General features: G+C 39.1%; 1 protein-coding gene across 1 annotated transcript; it reads left to right on the forward strand.

Annotated features, from left to right (window-relative positions):
* Positions 1-511: 511 nt before the first annotated feature.
* LOC143568351 (DEAD-box ATP-dependent RNA helicase 40-like) lies at positions 512-2,380 on the forward strand. The gene is made up of 4 exons (XM_077054520.1): positions 512-1,171; positions 1,276-1,455; positions 1,577-1,645; positions 2,099-2,380. Exons 1-4 carry the CDS (start codon positions 512-514, stop codon positions 2,378-2,380), a joined length of 1,191 nt encoding a protein of 396 aa, XP_076910635.1.
* Positions 2,381-2,638: the final 258 nt, after the last annotated feature.

Here is a 2,638-nt window from a genome sequence, read left to right on the forward strand (position 1 = left end):
AACCATCATATACACAAGTTTGTAAACAAGAAATACAAAAAATAAAAATAAAAATACAACTAAACATTTTATCATATAAAATACTGTCAACTATTAATAAGCCTTGCTTGTTGTCACTTCCAACCAACCAACCAAAGCATCGACACACCCCTGAAACCCTAACACACACGCACGCACGCACAGATTGAAATACCAGATTGTTCCTTCCGCTCGCATATGTACAGTCAAATTGAACGCAGGTAACCAACAATGCCTTTCCTTGAATTCATTTTACACATCAATTCAATTACTTCCCCTTCGTTTATGTGTTCATCGTTTTAATTCGATTGCGTTGTTGTTGTGTTTACTGTAGGCTATCCGATTACCATTATTAGGATTCAATTACTGAGTCATTATTAGGTTACAATAAATAAATCAATCAAATACTCTCACAGAAACGAAAACAATTAGGTTCTGTTCTTTCTATATGATGTAAGATACAATTACTTATTTTTTTTATCAGATTTGAACCATGTCTGCTGAGGGAGCCTCTGATTCTTCCGGCATTCGCTATGCCCCACCTAATCCAACTCTGCCTGAACCGTGGAAGGGTTTAATTGACGGGAGCTCAGGCTCGATGTACTATTGGAACCCTGACACTAACGTTACTCAGTATGACAAACCTACTCCAACGGAACAGCCAAATGGGATTCCTGAACAACAAATGCCACCTCAGCAAGGAAATAACATGCCTCAGTCCTACCCGGGTGCTAATATGGAACAATCACAGAGCTACCAGTTTACACCTCATCAACAGATGCACTACATGGGGTATCAACAGAGACCACCGCAACATCTACAGCAATATCCTCCTCTACAAGATCACAGGGCTCCCCTTGTACAAAATCAAGCTGCGGATGCTAATCTCACTCAACAATATGGTGGCCCTCAGTTCAACATGCATCAACCATCTTCATTTGGTCAGTTGCAGCAGAGTGGTGTTGATTATCAGCAGCATGGACCACAGTTTCAGAATCAAAACATTCCACCAGTAGGATCTAAAATGGGTTTTGAGGATAATCCACCAGAAAGAGGCGGGAATGATCACTATTTTAATGCTAATAATGGCGGGTCTGCTATGCTCCCTCATCAACCTAAGCTTGCAGCAATTCCAGTGGCAAGAAATCAGCAGGTAAAGTATTTTACTTATTAGCGTTGTCTTGTTTTCATTTACATGATCATGATATTTTGCTTAAGCATGCTACATGATTCTGAATGTTAACTGTGTTGTTTCAGAATGTTACACCTACTATCCCTGGTGGGCCCGTCTCACCTAACATATACGGGCAAACAAGTGGCCCAGCGTTTATGAATAATGCTATGATGAGGGCAAATCCAGTAGTTATGGCCTCTCCGGATGCTATGAATCTATCATCTGTTGACATATACCGTCAAAAACATGACGTTACAGCAACGGTTTGTTTACTAATACTGACTCGCCTTATATATGTGGATGATAATGTTTCATGATGCCCCTTTATTGTAAGAGATATCAGAGAACCTTGATGCAAGTTACTTTCTTCATTTGATTCCATAGGGTGATAATGTTCCAGCTCCATTCATGTCATTCGAGTCCACTGGATTCCCTCCAGAGTTATTGAGGGAGGTAAGTCATTCTCTTGGATTATTAGAATTTGTTCAAAGATATTTGGTTATGTGCTGGCATTTTATATCCAGTATGTTTGGCTCTTTTTCTTCTTTTTAAGTTTGACTCTAGGATTAATACTTTTGACTTAACGCAGGTGCGATATTTGTTCCAGAAACGGAGCACATGTCGTACGCTGTTCTGCTATTCACACATTTATTCTGAGTTAGGCTGCAAATTCTGAAGTTGGCTCTGCCTCTTTTGTCTTAATTGCACCCTTTTCATTCCTCGAGTTGCTTCAGTAAGCAACTCTATATCTATAGGTCTTTTTTTTACTAAACATCCTATTCCAATTCAGAGATGCTTTGAATTCTAGCCTGTAGGGCTTATTTTAAACTTTTCTGCAAAATGCTCAACAATACATGAAAACATACGTGTTCATTTAGAGGGTTAATTAGTATGGTTTCTTTTCAGATCTATGCTGCTGGTTTTGCTTTCACTACGCCAATTCAGGCACAAACTTGGCCTATCGCTCTGCAAAATAGGGACATAGTGGCAATTGCAAAGACAGGTTCTGGTAAAACATTAGGCTATCTGATTCCTGCTTTCATGCTACGTAGACATTGTAAAAACAATCCCCAACTTGGGCCCACGGTGGTTGTTTTATATCCCACAAGAGAACTTGCCACTCAAATACAAGATGAGGCTATCAAGTTTGGCAGATCCATCAGAATCTCTTGCACAATGAGTCTTTAGTTACTATTTTATCTTTTTTTAATATATTTTTTTATTTATTTATTATTTTTTTTTGCATATTGATTTGCTAATGCGTGTGGGTGAATATGTTTTAGTGTTTGTATGGCGGGGCTCCTAAGGGCCCACAACTAATGGAATTAGAGCGAGGGGCAGATGTTGTAGCAACTCCAGGTTGACTTAATGATATTCTTGAAATGAAAAAGGTTGACTTCCGTCAAGTTTCTCTTCTTGTGCTTGATGAAGCTGATAGGATGCTTG

Source organism: Bidens hawaiensis, unplaced genomic scaffold (assembly GCF_021521415.1).
Source record: "Bidens hawaiensis isolate Kalapana, Puna unplaced genomic scaffold, B.hawaiensis_p1.1 tig00023981_1, whole genome shotgun sequence".
Lineage (NCBI taxonomy): Eukaryota > Viridiplantae > Streptophyta > Magnoliopsida > Asterales > Asteraceae > Bidens > Bidens hawaiensis.

Excerpts from the sequence above, each read along its gene's own strand:
- LOC143568351 (XM_077054520.1), top strand. The coding sequence starts at position 512 with ATGTCTGCTGAGGGAGCCTCTGATTCTTCCGGCATTCGCTATGCCCCA. Across the intron at positions 1,172-1,275 it reads CAGTGGCAAGAAATCAGCAG|AATGTTACACCTACTATCCC; the intron begins GTAAAGTATTTT and ends GTGTTGTTTCAG. Across the intron at positions 1,646-2,098 it reads CTCCAGAGTTATTGAGGGAG|ATCTATGCTGCTGGTTTTGC; the intron begins GTAAGTCATTCT and ends GTTTCTTTTCAG.